This window comes from Herpailurus yagouaroundi, unplaced genomic scaffold (genome assembly GCF_014898765.1).
Source record: "Herpailurus yagouaroundi ecotype Mexico unplaced genomic scaffold, PumYag 221, whole genome shotgun sequence".
NCBI lineage: Eukaryota > Metazoa > Chordata > Mammalia > Carnivora > Felidae > Herpailurus > Herpailurus yagouaroundi.
In genome coordinates this window covers 361,688-380,775 of record NW_024412452.1, presented here as the reverse complement: position 1 = coordinate 380,775, position 19,088 = coordinate 361,688, and the positions used below count along the sequence as shown (strand labels likewise).

The 19,088-nt window shown below is 46.4% G+C and overlaps 1 protein-coding gene across 1 annotated transcript in view; it reads left to right on the top strand.

The window, feature by feature from the left end:
• TCF7L1 (transcription factor 7 like 1) overlaps positions 1-19,088 on the top strand; it is a 159,673-nt gene that overhangs the window by 84,974 nt on the left and 55,611 nt on the right. Inside the window, exon 5 of the mRNA XM_040458304.1 lies at positions 14,434-14,553. Within this exon, the coding sequence (XP_040314238.1) occupies positions 14,434-14,553 (120 nt within the window). The remainder of the gene's footprint in view (positions 1-14,433; positions 14,554-19,088) is intronic.

Sequence of the window (19,088 nt, the reverse complement as noted above, 5' to 3'; positions counted from 1 at the left end):
GCTCTCTCAAATATAATTAATTAAAAAAATAAGGTGAGAATTCTAAGATCAATATGGGAAAATGTTACACTGTTTAATTTAAGTAATGGATATGTTAGTGTTTCTTTTTTATCTCTTTACATTAGATATCATTTTATTTACAGAGAGATGGTTCCTAACTGGAAATAACACTTTTTAAAACTACAATTAGGTAAATGAGTTAGTTTCATTTTTTAAATTAAAAATTATTGTTAGATAACTGATACCAAAACCCTGATACCAGACAAGGACACCATGAGAAAAGAAAATCACAGGCCAATATTCCTGGTGAATATAGTTGTAAAAATCTTCAAAAAAAATATTAGCAAACTGAATTCAACAATACATTAAAAGGGTCAAGTGGGATTTATTCCAGGAATGTAAGGATGGTTCAACATTTGCAAATCAGTGAGTATGATACACCACATTAGCAAAATAAAGGATAAAAAATCATATGATTGTGTCAGTAGATGCAGAAAAAGCATTTGACAAAACTATGATTCAAAAAAACCCTCTTTGGGTGTAGAGGAACATACCTCTCAAATAAAGGCCGTATATGACAAGCCCACACCTAACATTATACTGAATGGTGAAAAGCTGAAATTCTTTCCTCTAAGATCAGGAAAAGGAAGGAGTAAAACTGTCACTGTTTGCAAATGACATTATGTATGGAATACCCTGAAGATTCCATCAAAAAACTGTTAGAACTACTAAAGAAATTTCAGTAAAATCAATACAAAGATCAATACAGAAAAATCTGTTTGTATTTCTATACACCAATAATGAATTATCAGAAAGAAAAAAATTTTCCAGCCAGTTAAGTGTCCAACTTCAACTCAGGTCATGATCTCGCGGTTCGTGAGTTCGAGCCCCGTGTCGGGCTCTGTGCTGACAGCTCGGAGCCTGGAGCCTGCTTCGGATTCTGTGTCTCCCCCTCTGTCTGCCCCTCCCCGGCTCACGCTCTGTGTCTCTCTGTCTCAGTAATAAATAAGATGTGAGGGTGCGGGTATCCCCAGCTCCAACTGGATATAGGTGTGCTGAGAACAGCAAGGAGGGAGAAGAAGGAGGCCACGCCCAGGGAAAAGTGCACAGGGGACCACGGCGGTGAAGTACGGCAGACCGCAATTTAACATTGCGTGGCCTGCACTTGCTAAGTCTTCACAACGAACTTACTCTTTAGCCCTCAAAGCAACCCCCTGTGATGTGTGTGCTGGTCTTTATCTCTGCTGAACACTTGATGACACAGAGGCACAGATAAATGACTTCGCGGAGGTTGCCTGTTCGCAAGTGGCAAGGGCAGGATTTGACGCCGGGCAGACCTAGAGTCAGGGTTCTCGACGCTGAGTTCTGCTGCCCTTCATGTCCGTGCCGTTCCCATGTTTTGGTGGAAATCTAAGGCTGTAAGAGTTTGTCCCCCCAACTTCTCTATCCTACCTGCCTTCCCATTCTCCTGATCGATCACCTAAGGCAGTCTTCAGTTCCTCTTTCCCTCCCGTGTCCCATAATCATCATTCAGTCCCCAGGACCTGTTGAGTCTCTGCCACTGTCCTCCAATCGCAGAATCAACTCCAGCCCTTCCCTTTTTTTTTTATCCTCATTGTTTTTTAACCTGCTGCCACACCCTTTCTTCATACCACTGTCCTGCCTGCAACCCTCCAGAGCATCCGCACTGACCATACAATGAACACAGGGTCTCACTTCTAAGGCAGGGAGCAGAGAGTGGAGTTGGGTTCACATACCACCTCTGCCACTTTCTTACCCTGCAACTAATGCATGGTGTCCTCCGCAAGATGGGGACTTTGAGACGGTCAGATGTAGGAAAAAACGTGCATAGCGTGCTTGGGACAAGACAAGCGTTTGGGCCCAGAGTGAGTTAGTGCTGAGTCTTCTCTCCTATGTGGTTTTACTGTTTTTCTAGTATCTGCCTAAGAAAGCAAACTACAAAAGCCTTGACTACTGAATATCTTTGGATTCCTCTTGGTCCCACACCGGTGCGCTTTGAGCTCTCATTACTGGTTTGGTCTCCTCTCTGCTTACAAAATCAAAACCACTCCTAGGACTCGACTCAAAGAGGGTCTCCCTGAGGCACTGGGGATCCGTTCCTCCCATAAACTACTAGAGCATTGGCCACCGGGACCCCACTTCTAGGTCTCCCAGACCATCCAAATTTCAGAAAACTTGGGTAAGGAGAGGGGTTGGCAGAACAACACCACCTATATATAGCATTTGTACCAAGTGAAGAGATTAATTAATAGAAAAAACTACCCTCTACTATCTCCATAACTTCATTTCAAAAAGAAAAATTTAGTAACAATAATCAAGAAAAGGAGGGGCGCCTGGGTGGTTCAGGTCATGATCTCCTGGCTTGTAGATTCAAGCCCAGTGTTGGGCTCTGTGCTCAGAGCCTGGAGCCTGCTTCGGGCTCTGTGTCTCCTCCTCTCTCTGCCCCTCCCCCACTCACGCGCTATCTCTGTCTCTCAAAAATAAACAAATGTAAAAAAAAAAACAAACAATTTTTTTTTTTGAAAGAAAAGGCGGCGGCGGGGGTGCTGGGTGAGGAGAGAAAAGAAATCTACCCAGCCATGCAGAACGGTGCTGTAGGCTCTGTAAATGTAGCTTTAGGAAAAACTTTACCCTTAGTCCCTATTTCTACCATTTTGACAGGAACCACCGGTGTTGGCTACATCTTTGAATTCGTCTATGTCTTATTTCCCATCCTCCTTATAAGGTTTTGGGGTTCATGGCATTTGTCTTCACTGAGCAGTTTCTCAAATACTTAAGACATTTGATTGGCTTACAATCAGCCATAAACCATTTGGTGGTATTGGGTATTTGTTTTTTATTCAGTCATCATTGAGTAGCTGCTAGCAGTCTGGGGGTGTCTTAGGGATGGAGTTATAAGACAAGATCAGGTCCCCAGCCTGGTGGGACTGTATTTCAAGTGAGGGAGTGTCCAGTTATGGGTGAGGACGTGGTGCTGGGGAAGGAACAGCCTATGTGAGTATGGAACACAGACTGACTCCTAGGGAAGCCTTGAGGGAAGGGAAGGAAGAGTGGGTCGGGGCTCTGTCCAAGGTGTGCACCTGACTCAGGGTCCCCAAGGAGTTCTCAATGGTTTGGATTTAGTCAGGAAGCAAGGAAGCAGATGTTGAGATATGGGCTGCTGAGGTAACAGAGTTCTTAGAAATTAGGGCCTTGTTTTGAAGGAAGCTGGGGAACTATTGGAAAAAGTGTGATATAATTCTAATTTTATAAAAGAAAGAAAAAAAAGAGAAAGAAAAGAAGGAAAGGAAGGAAGGCAGAAAAAGATGTGACCATCTGCATACATGTATGTTTATATGTGGGCGTACATTCTAGAAAGGAGATAGGGAAGTTTCACACCGGTCTGGGGAGAAGCATGTACAGGGGGAATATTTCCTTGTGTTAATTGAGCTATTGGAAGAAAGGGAGGGAAAAGTAGTGTATATTAAAGAAAACTTGGATATTAAGGAAAGGTTTTTTTTCTTTTTCTTTTTTTCTTTTTTCTTTTCCTTTTCCACATCACTTAGTAATCCTGTCACTCAAACATAATCATTCAAATATATCGGTCCAGCTGCTGGCAGACCTTTCTTGTGGTGTGTAAGTTTCATACTCCTTTCTTTAAGGGTCTTTGTTTCCTCTTTCTTTCTTTCTTTCTTTCTTTCTTTCTTTCTTTCTTTCTTTCTTGTGAGAGTGAGCACAAGCAGGGGAGGGGCAGAGAGAGAAGGGGACAGAATCCCAAGCAGGCTCCAGACTGTCAGTGCAGAGCCTGAGGAGGGGCTCAGACCCACGAACCGTGAGATCATGACCGGAGCCAAAATCAAGAGTCAGATGCTTAACCGACTGAGCCACCCAGGCTCCCCTAGACTTCTTTCTTTTTAACCATCAGTGTCTTCTTACTGAGGTGTAATTTGGAGTCTTGCTTTTTTCATGTGATATTCTCCCATAACACGTCCATCTGACACACTTAACCATTCCTCTATTTTTAGAAATTTGTAGTTTTCTGGTATTTTACTGTCATAAATAATAATGCAGGGCGTGTCTATTACGTACAAAGCTTTTTTTCTGAATTTGGCATTATTACCCTAGATTCCCAGACATGGGCTTACGAGAGTAAAAAGCTAGGAACGTTTATACAGCTCTTTGTTGCCGAATTTCCTTGCAATGGGCTGACCCTGTTTATACCTCGGTCTCCCACAGAGTACCCATTCCTTCTGTACCTCTACACGGCACTCTCATTTTTGTGGGGCACAGTCAAACGGATTATAAGTCTTTAAAAAAAAGTAATAGCTTCAAGTTTTCACTGTTTTTCCTTGGCCCTACACTGTGTACAGTTGGCTTGGTTGTGTTGCCAGAGGAAAAGCCTGAGGGGGTGGGTGGATATAGCCTTCTAATTAGCTGTTAGTTTGTGTAAAGGAACAAATGTCTTAAGCTTTCCAAAACGTAGTCTAAGCTTGGATAGATCCCTTGACTTTTAAATGTCCGTTCCCTCAGGATTAGTGCTCTCTTCAGGGGGGAAGAACATATAAATGTTCCCAGAAACGTTATAGGGCACGTTGAAAATACTTTGAAACTGCAGGAATCTTGTTGACGGATGAGGTTGCTAAGCTAGCCTGAAGGAACAGCTCCTTTCTGTCACTGATGGTCAGCGCCCTTGGGAAATCACGTCTGTTAGGATGCCTCCGACCCCAGGACTGCAATCCTGGCCCAGCCACAGAAGAACATCTCTTCTCCGAGGGCTGATGCTTCCTCCCAGCAGCCTTGTTTGTATTTCTTCTTTGAGTTGTAAGTGGGTTTTTCCATTCCTCAATTGCTCTTGGAGACCTGAGAATCACTGAGCATCTGAGAATAATTAATCACTAGCTGAGATCACAGGGCTATCTGGTCCAACAATTTGTTGTCTGGCCTCTGCCTGGACACCTGCAGTGATGGGGGCAGCCCAGAGCAGATTGAATTCCTCCTTGTCCACGTGACGGCCTTTCACTCTTCAGAAGACAGCCTTCTCCTGTTGTCTTCTCTTCACACTGAACATCTCTAGACAACATAGTTTTGAACATCTTCAGCCTGCTGCTCTAATCTGGATCTCCTGGAAGGGGGTGTATTTGGAAAGCAGAACACCATTCCCTAGGCACCATTGGAGGATGTCCGCCATTGAAGGAGCTTCCTGTTTCAAGCACCCGTGGGGCAGAATTGACTCCCCCAAAGTTATTGTCACATGTGTAGCTGTGACATGTGCTGTCAGTTCAGTCATATCCCACTTCTATACCCTCGGTGGTGGGAGGTCTGTGGTTATAGTACTTTGTCTCTGTTAACTGTTGTCATGGATTTGCCCCCATTTTTCCGTAACATTTAGGGGTTATGTGTGCAGACTGTCAGGTCAGGATGGATTCAGATCCTACCCTGAGCTACTCAGATAGCTTCCCTGTGCCTGTTTTCTCATATGTAAAATGGTAGGTACTCTGACCGCCCCACCTGAGATGGTCATTGTAAGGATTAACTGAGTTCATATTAGCACAGTACTTGCAACATTGCCTGGACATTGAAAGACAATAGACAAGTTAACTATCTGTCACTGTCACCCTGTTGAGATTCTTTGGTGTCTTCATTGTGTTCTCTTTAGGGCCAGCCAGGGAGCCTCCCAGATCAGCAGCCAACATGGCTCACGCCCCAGGGCTGAGCGGCTTAGAGCTGGAGAATTACGGCTCGCTCTTGTGCCTTTCCTTCTGGCCTGCCTGCCTTCTGTTTTTTTATTTTGAGGTTTATTTCGGCTTTGTTTTGTGCTTTATGTGTGTTTGGTTTTGTAATTGTTATTTTATTATTTTTTTAATGTTTTTTATTTTATTTTTGAGAGAGAGAGAGAGAGAGAGAGAGAGCAAGATCGCGTAAGCAGGGGAGGGGCAGAGACAGGGAGACAGAGGATCCGAAGCAGGCTCCACACTGACAGCAGAGAGTCAACGCGGGGCTCGAACTCATGAACGTGAGATCATGACCTGAGCCGAAGTTGGACCCTTAACCGACTGAGCCAGCCAGGCGAACCCTGTAATTGTAATTTAAAATCTCAGGGGACTTAATAATACTGAACTTGACCCAATGGTGTGTGTAAATCCACCATGTCTGTCTTCACCGTTTCTCTTGAATCAGACTTTCTCCTCCGAGTTTCTGCGCTCACTTATTCATTACTCAACCAATACTGACTGTGCACCTTCGGTGGGGACCGTACTGTTCTGGACATGGGCCACAGGAGTGATCTGAGTGTCCTGGTGAAACTGTCATTTCAGGGATATGGGTAGACATCAGGGATATGGGATATGGCCTCTGTGAGGTTGCGTTCACCCTTTGCATGAGGACCTTGAATTTGATCACTCCTGTTCAACATATGGCCATGAACCCACTTGAGATCATAACTGCTGTCCTTTCACCCTTCTTTCCACTGTTTTCTCTCCTGCCCACTAAGGAGCATCTCCTCCACTATTATTTTTCCTCAGTTGGCATACTCACAAAGAGCAACATCTCAAAAAATATAAATCTTGATGTTCCCCACCCAGTCGTAGTTGTCCTTAGAGTAGTTGTGATCATCCATCCAGCGCTTCAGATCTTGAATATGTTCATCTTTACCTCAACCTGGTTAGAGATCACAGCAACACAGATTTAAAAGAGTGGGGTGTACTTAGAGCTTGGCCGCTATGATGTAGGAGAACAAAGCAGATATGTTATTTTATCCTGGCCTGCAGAGTCAGCACACTGTTTTCTTGCTTGTTCTCTAAAGGGCTAAATTTAGATCTTATTTACTTATTTACTTACTTACTTATTACTTTATTTATTTTTTACATACTGTGAAATTCACTCTTTGTGGAGTACATTTCTATAGGTTTTAACAAATTGTACCACCACACTTACGATCTAGAACAAGTCCACTCCGCCCCCCACCCCCCAAGTCCCTCTTGGCAACCCCGTTCAGTCAACACCTTCCCTACAGTTAGTCTCAAACCCCGGCAACCACTGTCTAGTCTCTATAGTTTTGCCTTTTCCAGAATGACATCTAAGTGGATTCATACAGTGCGTAGTCTTTTGAGTCTGGCTTCTCGTGTAGTCAAATGTATTTGAGACTCATTCACGTTGCTACTTCAGTCAGTAGCTCCTGTTCGTTACTGATTGGTATTCCATTGTGTGGATGAGCCTGTGTTTGCTGATCCATTCACCTGTTGAAGGACATTTGGATTCCTTCCAGTTTTTGGTGGTTCTGTATAAAACATTCACCTAAAATTTTTATGTGAGAGGATAATCTTTTAATAAGGCTTTTTGCCTTTGTGCTGATTTTACTTTTTACCTCTCTTGTTTAAAGGCTGCAGAGATTTTGGTAGAATGTTTCATAAATTACAGATGGCAGTGCAACTTTGGAAGGAATGCCTCCATTCTTGCAAAAAAAGAGATCTCAAGAATTCCCAAACAAATGCCGAAGCCTCTCTCATCTCTAAGAAGCACGGGTTTTGAACCACATTCACCATCCACTGGAATTCATTTTATGCCTGAAGTGGATTGTCTCCTTAAATTTTCGTTCTTTGTTTTTGGGTTGATGTCTTTTTAAGTCACAAATGCACCACAATGCTGAGCAAATGATACAGATGCCAGAGGTCCAGGAATCACAGAACAAGGGTTTATCCTCTCAACTTTGGACATGTGGGAAGAAGGGTAAGGTGAGCCAGAGTGTGTAGACACACTGGCATTATTCTAGCACAAGGGGAGAGTGTGGGGAATGGGATGAGACCTGGGGATTTAACTTGTTTCTGAAGGGCATTCCCAAATCCTGCTCTGGAATAATTCCCCAACTACCATTTAATCAGCTCCATTAAACCCTGCCCTGTCTAGTGCACTGTGCTCCAGACACAGCTCTCCTGGGCTCTCAGTAATAGCTCAATTGTGTGTAAGTGACTGTGAAGAGGCTCTGTGTGCTGGATGAATAGCCCCCGTCTCCATGGAAACCGGTGCTGGCTGAGGGGCTGACCTTTGACCCACTTGTTGCCACCATACTGTTAACCACTGGTGCCTCTTGGGTGGAGAAAGAAAGCAAGGAAATGGCTGTCAAAGTTGTTTTTATTTTCCTTCAGTTGAAGCCTGGATCCACACTAAGTAGAAATAACACACCAATATTAGCTCAAAGCACTTGGATGTTCTGAGTTTAATTTACTTCTGGATTCTGCCTGTCCTCCCTTCCTCTCCCCCAAGCCTTTTCCGTATCTTACAGTGCAGAACTCAGCCATGGGTGGCGGTATTGGTTTATCATCACTCTCTGGAGATGCCTGGGAGTATAGTTCCTAAGGGGCAGGGTGGAAAAGGAGCAGGTCCCCATACTGGGAGTCACCGTGGTGTGGCCATGGACACATTTCCTCTTTTGTACAATGGAGTGAATACTCTCTCTCAACCCAGACCCTCAAGGAACTTAGCTGAGATGTGGCTGAAGCATTACAACTGTAAGACTCACCATTAACCAAGGCATTAGGACCTTAAGGGCAAGGGTAAACCTTGTACCTTTTTAGTGATGATAAAAACCAAAAGCTTGGCCGCACAACGACCTGACAGGTCTGGCCAAGATGACTTTAGCAACGCTGAAGTGATTCCTCAGCTCAGGCCCCTCTGTGTCAGCAAGTATTTTAGTCCCCATGACACTTGCTGCACATAAGCAGGTTTCTTCTGGGCTCCATCCTTTGCTCTGAGCTAACTTGGGTCATCGTGGTTGTCCTGGGCCCCTTGAAGACATCATAGACAGAATCAGGTCTGTCATTCCCAGGATTCCTTGCAGAGGGGTCTCTGACCTGGGTCAGACCCTGAGGGCTCCCCTCCTAGGGGTGTGTGTCTGGTTTGGATGGCGTGAACATGCTACTGTGTCCCTGGTGCCCAGAGGGAGGATTTCAAGAGAAGGTGTGTCAAGAGACTGGCAGGTGCTGGGCTTGTCAGGTTTCGGGCTAGAGCCACCCCGTAAGACAAGTCAGGTAATCTCTTGGAAAGGAAAATTTTTCCTTCTGTAAGTGGAAAAGGAAAACGACCCTTGGTTCCTACAGTACAGATTCCTTACTGAGGGTCGTTGGTGGTATGTATCTATCCCTAGGACAGTGTGTCATCCAGGGGCAAGTGGGAACACAAGAGCTAACAAGAACCCCAGTCTGAGTTCCTTGAAGGAAGTTAGTCAGAATGCAAAGTGACAGTTCCTCTTTTAGAGACAGAAGTCTCAAAACGTCCATGACTTTCCAGGAATTGTGGAGTGAGAGGGTTGGAAAGAGAACAGGGGACACTGGCCGTGATTGAGATTTCCCAACGCTTTGTTCCCTAAACCTGTCAACCATCATGGAGGTGTCAAAGCACCAGCTTCATCCTATATGTTATTTTTCGGACCTGAAGTCACTGTCGTGAGTTCTTTTATTAGGACTCTGATCTTGTATAATCCACATTACTTGGGGATACCACCATTACTACCGTAGGCTAATAAAGTAATGCTTTCTGTGTCTGCTTCCTCCCATCTTGCCTGACGTATGGTTGAGGAGGTCATTCTTTGAGGTAAAGTCTTAGGATGGAGAAGCCTAAAATACTTTCAGGGTCTTTAGTTACAGTTCTCAGATATTTATTAGAATTGGATAGTTTGTCAAGTGGAGATTTTTCTTTTTTTTAAATTTCCTGCAACTTGCCGCCAATACTTGGTCAGGCCTTGGACTCTACCATAGCCAAATCAAGGATGGGATGCCCATCCCTAGTTCCTGGTTAGAACTGTGTTCACCTGGAAATCTGCAGTATGGCCACCTCTCAGTTCCTTACGTGATGGGGCTTTCATGGTGTGGAACAGCTGCTCTGTCTTGGGCTGCAGAAAGTCTGCGTGCACCTTGTGTAGGCACCCACAAGACCGTGTGCTGAAAGCAGTTTAACGCTCTTTGCCATCCCCCGAAAGTACAATTATCAGCGTATGGACTATTTACGAGATCGGGTTGGGTTAGCATTCCCATTGCCCCAAGTTGTAGGGAGCCGGAAATACACATGCATTAACCCTGGGCCGGGGGTGGCGGGGAGAAATGAAAGTCCCTTCATTCTGCAGCTGTGTAAACAGTCCAGGGGGAGACAGCCTGCAGCTAAGGATAATGGGGAGGAAGGAGGGGTGCCGTGTGCAGGGGCTGACCAATCAGGGGGCCTCCATGGGGGCCCTCCAGGACTCTGAGCATGATGGGGGAGGGGCTGCCACCATCAGGAGGCATGGGGGGTGCACAAGCTCCCAGATTTTTCACACGCAGAGGGCATACTCATGAAAGTAGGGGTGATGCTAAGCGACGAAAAGTGTAAACAGTCTGGGCCTACCTGACTGAAGGAAAGTGGAATGAGAGGAAGGTGATGCGGGAAGCCTGGGGAAGGGGGTGGCCTTCCAGATGAGTGCCTCTTCCCCCTGGACAGGCACTGGACCCCTGGGGGCAACATGAGGAGAGGCTCTCCTTGACTCAGGAGTGGGACATGAGCCCCATTCACAGAGTCCCTAAACCGGTGGGAAGGAAAGGCCAGCACACCACCCTTTGTGTCCCAGGAGGAGTTTTGGAGGAAGAGGCAGAGAGCACCTGCGGTGGGAGGAGGGCCGAGGAGGCTTAGCTGGGGTATGTCTTCTAGATACTTAGGGAAGGGCCAGAGCAAACCGGCTAGAAATGGCAGCAACGGAGGGAGGAGACAGTGAAGCCAGACCCCAGGTGGAACCCCAGCCCTCACCAGGCCCTGCGTGCTCCTGGGTCCTCCATTTCCTCTGACACACAAGTAACTGTGGCAGCTCCCAGGGCGGCAAGTTAGGTGCAGCCGCTGTCCTGCAACCGGGGTCGCCACGCACTGCAGGGGCCACCGCTTGGGTTCCTTCGTTCACTCTTCATTCCAGCACTCATTTACAGATTGCCTTCTGTGTGCCAGTCCCTGTCCCAGGATCCGAGGTCAGGGCAGAAAAGCAGACAGTCCAGGGGCTGTGCTAGTGGGCCAGGGGCTACTTTAAATTTTTTTTTTTCAACATTTATTTATTTTTGCGACAGAGAGAGACAGAGCATGAACGGGGGAGGGGCAGAGAGAGAGGGAGACACAGAATCGGAAACAGGCTCCAGGCTCTGAGCCATCAGCCCAGAGCCTGACGCAGGGCTCGAACTCACGGACCGCGAGATCGTGACCTGGCTGAAGTCGGACGCTCAACCGACTGCACTACCCAGGCGCCCCAGGGGCTACTTTAAACGGGAGGACTTTGCAGTGCCTATTTGGAGGTGCGTGCAACCTCCCTGCTCTACTGGCCCAGCAGGCAGGCCAAGGACCCCTTGCCACTCTGGTGCAGGCTCCCATCCAGGCAGGCACTGGGGCCCCGGCCCTCCCTCGGGTCCTTGTACCCATTCCTCCTGCTGCCATGAGGGCTGGAGCCCTGCTCTGCCATGGACACAGCCGGACAGGCAGATTCTGCCCCTCCTTTCCGGGCACAGGGCAGACCAGTTTTTCTCTTTATGCAAAGCTCTTCCCAGTTCCTCAGGAACTCTGTGACCCCAAATGCAGTGGGAGCAGTGGTTAGCCCAGGTCCGTCCCTGGCCCTCTGGATGACTTTGCATCAATCCCTCTAGGGCAACACTATCCAATAACAATATAACTTGAGCCATAGAGGTAATTTAAAATTTTCTAGTAGCCTCCTTAAAAAAAAAAAAAAATTAAAAGGAAACTACTACATTTTTATTTTAAAAAACTTTTTTAAGTTTGTTTATTTTGAGAAAGGGAGGAACAAAAAGAGAGAGAGAGAGAGAGAGAGAGAGAGAGAGAGAGAGAGTGAATCCCAGGCAGGCACTGCAGTCAGAGAAGAGCTTGATTCAGGGCTCGAACCCACGAACTGGAGGTCATGGCCAGAGCCGAAATCAAGAGCGGGACGCTCAACTGACTGAGCCACCCAGACACCCATCCCCTAAATTATTCCAGTTCATTTACAATATTATCATTTCAACATATAATCAATATAAAAATAATTACTAAGGTCATTCATGTTCGTTTTCCGTACGGTGTCTTTGATGTGTGTTTTACGTGTACCACACATCATTTTAAGTGCTGCAGTCACACGCGGCTTCCTGGGACAGCTCCGGGAGACTGCCTTTCCTCATGGGCAGGATGGAGGGGATGCTGTCCCTTCACCTCCTCCCCTCTTGAATACAAACGAATGGGAGAGTGGGAGCATTAGGAGGCAGTGGAGATGTAGGATCTTATAATCTTTAGGCTGTCATCCCTGAAGGTGTGAATGGGAAAACCCAAAGGACTGATGTGGGAATTTCCCTCCTGATGGTGACAGTCACCATGTCACAAATGAGAGAGATAACTGAGAAACCCATATGGACAATTAAAGCCATAAATGGCCTAAAATGGTGCATATGCTTATGGGCTAAGTTATTCAGGGGCGGAATTTAATGTCTCGCTGAAATTTGAGAAAGTAATCTTGCAGTTTAAAAAAAAAGGAGAGAGGGAAATGTGTTTTTTCCCTAAACCACGGTAACTGTAAAAACGTGTGACTTTCTGTTAAGTTGTATTTTAATAGAAATATTAAGTCTGTGGCTTTTGTTTTTGTTTTCAAGGAAATGGAGAAAGGAAGGAAACTGGAAGGTTTAAATTCGTTATGCTAGCTTTGGATTCTGCAAAATCAGGAAATCAGAAAGTACAAGTTCTCAGAGCAGTGACATTTAACTCCATGGGGAAGGGCACACCCAAGGTCACCCTTTTAAAGGGTTTGTCTTCCTTTTCAACGTTTTTATACAGCATGCCCTTTGGAGCTCAGCATTTTCCAGTGTGGGAACAGAAGTGGGAACACTAGGGTTTTCTCATCTGACTCTGAGAGTGCCCCATCCTCAGTGCCTTCTACATGATAGCACTGAATAGAAATTTGTTGACAGACTCACAGACTGTGGCTTGAGGAGGACACCCGGAGGACTGGGTGCATTTTTAAGCAGTCCTAGTTCCTGTGAGATAATTCAGGCCCCCAGGTATATTTTTAAATTTGTTGGTGACTTTAGAAACTTTTAAAATAAATTAAATATAGGCACTTTATTTTTAGTATTTTAACTAAACTCTCTATTAGGACTTTATTTGGGCTTTAGGAATTGGACAACTACCTGGCTCTAGGAATAGCTTGTTTCTGTTTCTCTGTAAATATTCCTTTTCAAGTTTCTTTTTGCTTTCTTTCTTTCTTATGGCAAGGAAAGTTTTTGAATTATGCAGAGTCTAAAAACATCAAGCTATAAGAAGGTGATGAGAACTTCTTCCACTGTCTGGATCAGTTCAAATCCAACTAAGCATTTACCTACAGGACCCCAGCAGGAGGGAGACTTACATGTTACCCAGCAGGCCTTTCCCATCTCTGATCCTTTATGCTCCCTTAATCTGATCCCTTAATGCTCCCATGGGTGCCGTGAGGTTGGTAGCCTTATGGCTGCTGGCTTCCCTGGGGCATTCCTCCTAGCCCAGGGCTACCAACGGCCAATGTGGAACCCATGTCAGATAAAGCCCCAGCCCAGTAAAATGCCAACATCCAGCCAAATCCACACCTGTCCATTTGTGAACACATAGCACTCAAGAGTTTCCTCCCCTTCTTTTTCTGTGTGACGCCTCAAATAATGGCAAGGATGGTCCTACACTGCCTTGAGGAGTTTTTAGCTTCACTTCCTCATCCAAACCTGACACCGCGGCCATTATGAAAATATGACCTCTGAAGCTGCACTCTGTCGGCTCCACATCTACTCTTACTCTAGGGGGCAGTCACTGAGGTATGTCTCCTGCCTTCCTCCTCCCCAAATGGAGCTCACCAGATGGCTCTTCGTTGCCATTTGTGGTGAGTGGGAAGGCCAGCACTGGTCCCCAGTCTCATGCTACTTGAAGACATTTCCCCCTGAGCCTTTTGCTTGTGGGACCTACTCAGGTTTCTCCTTTTCTGTGCGGGATGTGTTGCTTGCATTTTTTCTCTTTGCGAATTTCTTTTTTTTTTTTTAATGTTTTATTTATTTTTGAGAGAGAGAGAGAGAGAGCACAAGCGGGAGGGGGAGTTGTCAGAGAGAGTGGGGAACAGAAGATTGAACGCGGGCTCTGCACTGGCAGTGGTGAGCCCCATGCGGGGCTCGAACTTACAAACCGGGGGATCATGACCGAGCCGAAGTCCGACGCTTAACTGACTGAGCCACCCAGGCGCCCCCTCTTTGCAAATTTCTAGTTTTCTGTCTCCTTCAAGAAATCTTCCCGAACACTCCTCTCTCCCTTCTTTCTCTGCCTCTCTATTGTTAGAAGCAGCTATTTTGCCTCAGACTTCCCCGGTATGCTGCTGCATTTTTTAAAAAAACTCTTGAATGAAAGGGCATGGATTTTTTTTTTTTTCCTTTCCCCATTTAGATTACAGACCTCTCGAGTGGAGCCTCCTACAAGTCTTACAGACCTCAATGCAGCCAAGTGTCAGCACGCAGTAGTTATTCAACAATGAGTAACTTGAATTGGCTTCCACTTGAACCTCAGGTACCTTGGTTAACATGTGCAAGACTGGTATGCACTCAGCTGAAGCTTTTCCACCCTCAGTGTTTTTGTCATTTATTAATAATCATTTGGCATGGTGCTTCAAAAGAACTAATTCCAGAACGTGTTATGGCTATGGCTTGGCGTCATTACGTGCTTGAGATTCCCATGCTGCCTTTATGTGTTTTGATGAGAAGGGAGTACCGTGGTGTGTCCAGCTATCATTCAGAGGCGTGGACAAAACATGTGGCAATTTTAGCTTATTTCCAGGAATGGTGAAGCCAAATGGAGGCTTTTCAATAACTCAGATAGAGCTTCCACACTTAGTTTTGAGTCCCTAAGGAGCCATTTTGTACCTCACTCGTGAGGAGGCATTATGGGACATCTGTACTGGGTTGAAGGGGAAAGGGACTGTGGGGACATGCCCAGTGACGCTACATGGGGAATCTGTGTGTACCCACTATTTACAGGGGATCCATATTTTCTAAACTAAATAGCCCATTTCTCCTCTGAAACCACCGTCTGTGTCTGAACAGCACAAGAGGTACTGGAAGGTCAGCAAGGAAAGAGAGGGAGCAAAACGGGGGCGAGATGCTTGGACTGTGAGATGGGGAGATGAGAGTCACCTGGCTAAAGAGGCAGTCCCAAGGCAGGGGTCTCGGGGTCCAAGAGAACAGGATTCTTGTTCAGTGTGAAAGGTGAGCCAGGGTTTTTGGTTCACTCATTCATTCAGTAGGTATATGCTGAGCCACCCCTTCTATATGCCCTGCTCTATATGAGGAGCCAAGTATGCGTATTTTGACACACAAGATACGTGGTGCCTGTTCTCATGGGCAGTGCCAGCTAGCAGATTGGCCTTTAGAGTCAGACCCCTGCCGTCATGGACCACACGGTGAACAGCACCCCCTGGAGGTGTGAGACGTGGTGGGCAGAGGGTTCAGGATCCAGCCCCAGGGAAAGAACTAATGAGAAGGCAAACTGGAGTCCCAGCCCCCTAGTGAGGGTTCAGGGGGAAGCCACCCGTTAGTTCATTTGTTCGTTCATTCTTCTAACAACTATTTATTGAAGGCCTTCCCGGGGGCGTGACTTTTCAGTAAGGACTGAAAAGAGCCAACTGTCTAGCCACACAGGGAAAGAACATTCCAGGGAGAGGGGATGGTGAATGTGAATGTCCTCAGGCAGGATCATGACGGGCTTGTTTGAGGAAGCAAGGGAAGCAGTGTGGCCGCAGCAGAGTGCACAGGGGTCGGCAGGGGTGCATTGAAGGCGGTGTAGTCAGAAAGGGAACTGAGGGCCAGTCGTGGGATTTTATAGGACACGGTGAGGACTTGGGTCATTTGCTTTGAGCAAGATGTGAAGCGTTAGAGGTGTGAGCACCGTGGTGAGGTGATCTCATCGATGTTTTAACGGAGCTCCCAGGCTGCTGTGATAAAAGTAGACTGAAGGGGGAGGTAAGTGTAATTAGCAGGTCAGGGTAGTTCAGATGGTGGCAGTAGAGATGGGAGTGGGAAGAGTTGTCCGACTGTGGATGCATTTTGAAAGAGAAGTGAAGCGGGATTTTCTTGCTGAGGAAGAAAAGAGTCAAGAATACCTCCTGAGCAACAAACAGGAAGGACGGAAATGCCGTTAACCAAAACGGGGAAGCCAGGGACCAGCACATCTGGGAGCAGGGGGATAACCAGGAGCTCTGTTTAGGACATGTTGCTTTTGAGCATTTGGGTCACCCAGTGGGGAAGGTGATGGGCAGTGGGTGAGTGAGTCTAGATTTCAGGGAGGAGGTCTGCCTTGGTGAAAGAGACTTTAGGGTCATCAGCAAATCGATGGCACCAAAAGCGTGAGACTGGAGGAGATCCCTGGGGGTTGGGGGCTGAGTCCTGGGCACCACAGCTTTCACACACTGGAGAGGAGAGCAGGAACTGGTGACGGAGATTGAGAAGGAGCAGCCAGAGAGATAGGAGGATCAGGGACCTGGGGATCTGGGGACCTGGAGCCAAGGAAGAGAGTGAGTATGTGAAAGAAGAGGGAGGGATCACCTGAGTCAGGTGCTGCTAAGAACCAAGTAAGGTGAGAGTTTGACCAAGGGGGGGTCATTGCTATCCTCAAAAGAGCTATGGCAGTGGAGTTCCCAAGATGGCCTAGGCACTCTGCTGGGTAGCAGGACAGATTCCAGAGCAGGGAATCAAAGCAGATACTGGGCAAAGCAGGCCCCTCTCCAAAATTCCAGGCATGCCAGGCCACTGAGGAGCCTCAGGAGAGTCCTTGGAACTCTGCACTGCAGGTTCCTGTGGCGAACAGGGCTGAGGCTCACTAGGGCCCAGGACTGGTTTCGGAGCATGAGACCTACAGGTTCCTCCTCAGAGTGCAAAGTGAAGGCAGGCCTCCTTCACCAGGCCTGTTACCATTCCTTCTGCCATCTTAGGTAGGGCAAGTGGGTGAAGAGACTTGCGCCGGCCACAGTGCAGACACAGAGCCCTGGACTGGCAACTAGCAACCATATGATGTAACCTCGAGCTCCGAGATCAGGCCCAAGACCTCTGTTTGTCGTATAGAAACTGTTAGGGGGGCGCCTGGGTGGCTCGTTTGGTTAAGCATCCAACTTCGGCTCAGGTCATGATCTCACAGTCCGTGGGTTCGAGCCCCGTGTCGAGCTCTGTGCTGACAGCTCAGAGCCTGGTGCCTACTTCCTTGTCTCCGTCTGATGCCTGCTTTTGTGTCTCCATCTCTCTTTGCCCCTCTCCCCGCCCCCCCCCAAATAAATAATAAACATTAAAAAAATTAAAGAAAAAGAAACTGTTAGAGGATGGCCTTGCCCCACGTGGGCATCAAGTGACTGGCCAGCTGTCCTTCCCACAAGACTATCTGCATCTAAATGGCAGCCAGGTGTTCCTTCTGACTAGTGGCTTAGGGCAGAACCGTCTACATCCAGTGCTGACTCCATGCAATGGTGTTATTTATTGCTGCCGCTCGTGGTGGAGGCTGGCGTGGTTCTGGTCTCCAGATGTAACAGAGCCATCTCGAGAGCTTAAATCATACATCGGAAAGGAATTGATGACGGACATCTCAACACAAGTTGAGTGGGGTGGAGTCATACCTTCCAATTACGCACAAGCTTCACAGGCTTAAAGGAACCTTAAGCTGCTCTCAAAGGAAACCCAATTAGATCAAAATGGATTTAATTGCTTAATGAATTCTGAATGTGTTAAAATGTAAAGGCAAACCTGTTTGGGGGCCAGAGAGGGGAACGTACTACGATTGTCACATGCCTTTTTATGACAGTGAAGAAGGAAGCTCACCCCTTAACACACCCAGCCTCGCACCCACGGATGTCCCAAATTATATCATATATGCTTGGGTTATTGGCTGATTGACAGACCTAGGGACTAACATCCATTATCTCATTTGAGCCTCAACATAGTTCTAAGAATTAAGTGAAGCTGGTGTAATCACTCCTGTTTAATAGGCGATGAGCTGAGGCTTATCGGGGTGACAGAATTGCCCCTGGCAGGACCAGGCTGTCAACCCAGGTCTCCTGATTTCCACATCTGTCCGCTGCCTGGTGGGGGAGGGGATGTGGAAGTAGCCCCCGTGACAAGTGTATTCACGGATATTGCCACCGGCGTTTATTAATACCAGATGGGCCAAAGATTCAGCAGAACTACAATTCTAACGACTCCCAAGCATTTAACTCTCACGACATTTTTAATCTCGTGAAATTATGCCAGCAAGTCATTATCTGACACGTGCATCCCAAGAAGGGTTTCCTGTGCATTGGCTTGGTAGATGAGGATGACTAATAACTTTCCTTCCCTCCCGGACACTTGTAGGACCAGACCTTGTCACCACAGGTCCTGGCTACTCACCTGTTCTCTGTAAAGTGCGAATGCCAACAACTTTCAATGAGGTGTAAACCATTTGAATGGGAGGATTTTGTAGCTATTTTCTTCATAACTGAGACAGTTAATTGATTATGCTATCACGGAGTTCTGTTTGACCCTACAGGGGCCCCTTCTGTCTTTATGCAGATGCTTGAGCAAGTACAGAGACATCATATTCCTGGAGAAAATGATGAAAGTGAACAAAGCTTCCCGGGACCTTGTCTCCCCAAAGACGGCCAAATTCACACAATACCTGTTGTTATTATAGTATATTACATATTACATATATTCTGGTATAAGTAGTTTGTTACCAATGTGTAGTAATATTACCATTGTTATTAATAGCCTCTCCCTCCTACACACACATTCATTCCTATACATCCTATTTCAGAAGATTTGTCTTTTTATTTCTTTTTAAAAGCTTATATACTTGGAGCATTTTACTTAAGAGTGAAAACAGGTATAGGAGACTGGAAAGCAACAGCAAAGCTCCAGTTTAGTCTTTAAATTCCAGAGCCTTATTAGAAGAAATCTCTTCCAATGATTAGACCTTTTTTTTTTCTTTTCCTGTGCCAGTGTGAATATTTTGAGAAACTTCGGATCAAACCTATTCAGATATTTTGTATTTAATTTGCAAAACTTAAACAAATGGACCTTTTCAAT